The sequence below is a fragment of the Mus caroli genome, chromosome 6 (assembly GCF_900094665.2).
Source record: "Mus caroli chromosome 6, CAROLI_EIJ_v1.1, whole genome shotgun sequence".
Lineage (NCBI taxonomy): Eukaryota > Metazoa > Chordata > Mammalia > Rodentia > Muridae > Mus > Mus caroli.
In genome coordinates, this window is record NC_034575.1 from 116,308,045 (window position 1) to 116,309,440 (window position 1,396).

Here is a 1,396-nt window from a genome sequence, read left to right on the forward strand (position 1 = left end):
CAGAGACAGAGACAGAGAGAGGAGCAAGCAAGAAGGGTTGTCAGCAGTTGGGACTTTTGTTTCAAACATATGTGAGACTTCTGGGAATCCCAAAGAATTTTGGGGGAGAGTTTACAGGTGGCCAAGGTCTNTGTTGTCAGGAGGAAGTAAGAATAAGAGTTTTGGGGTTCATAGTATTACATTTCCTCATTTGTAATATGACCTTGTGCTTGCAAACCCCTGGTTTGGGTGAAAAGGACTCAGTTGTCTTCTGGGTCTGGGAAGGGATGAGCTTAAAGGACAGGTGGCACCAAGGCCTTCCTGAGGATGGGACAAGCTTCTCCAGGAAGTACCTTAGATGTCTGCAGGCAAGTTCCAGGGGGTCAAGGCTGTAGAGAGTAAGAGATCTGCCTATGAGCAATCTCTACCCAGTGGAGTGGACACCTTTCCCAGCTGTTAAGGATCGAGAGTGAGGTGCCAGGAGACCATCAGGTTTTGGTCCAGACCATTTGCTAAGACAGAGAACCCAGGAGGAAGGAGAGGCCAGTGTTAGACGTGGCCACCCATTGCTGAGGAAGGATGAATGAAAGAAAGGGTGGGAGAGCTGGGATGTTCAGCTCATCATTAACTCCCGTCCATAGCTGCCTTAACCAGTCTTCCTCATGGCAAGTGAGACCATGGCCACATGGTCCCCCATCTTACTGATACCTGTTGCTTTGTGTTCCCACAGAGGGTCATTTGTCTCCGGCTTGTGTAGACTCTGCCTGGAAGTGAAGTTGTGGACTCCTGACCTCCAGTCCTGCCAGTCCCAACCTCGGAGTTTGAGTGTGATCACTAATGGGCAAGGGGTTTGGGCTCCTGAGGAAACCCTGCCAGTCAGTTGTGGCTGAGCCGCAGCAGTACTCAGNGCTGGAGGAAGAGAGGATCATGAAGAGGAAAAGAGTGCTGTCTAGAGACCTCTGCAGTGCCTGGGACAGCCCTCATGGTCATTACAGCCCTCACCCTCTCTATCACTGTGTAGAAATGCTCTGTGCACTCTCTGTTTTGGAAGTGGCACAGTCCACATTAGCTTCATTCTAGCGACTTTCCGTGTGCTTAAAGAAGCACCCCCCCCCACGTTGATTCGTGAGCTGAAATCTGTTGCCCCCGAAACCATTTGCTTTGACCTGTCTGAGAAGCTTTGTCTAGAACTCTGAAATCTGGGATACTCTCTTGGTCTTCAGCCTCTCATCTTCTGGGGTCAGCTGAGCCCGTGGGTGGGAGCTTGACTGCTGATGTAGCACAGAGATGTTATTTTTGGTTTTCCCATATCCTTGTAAGGTGTATCCTCCTCTTGAGGTAAGTTTAGGGCTGGTGAGTCTTCCCCACAGCTGCCTTTATTGTTCTTCATTCATTTCTTCTCTCTCTCTGTCTCTCT

At 49.9% G+C, this 1,396-nt stretch overlaps 1 protein-coding gene across 1 annotated transcript in view; it reads left to right on the plus strand.

Moving 5' to 3' along the window:
* Positions 1–713: 713 nt before the first annotated feature.
* Positions 714–1,396, plus strand: part of Usp18 (ubiquitin specific peptidase 18) — a 22,776-nt gene continuing 22,093 nt past the window's right edge. The window contains 1 exon segment of the mRNA XM_021165458.2: positions 714–964. Coding sequence (XP_021021117.1) covers positions 817–964 — 148 coding nt within the window. The 5' untranslated portion in view covers positions 714–816.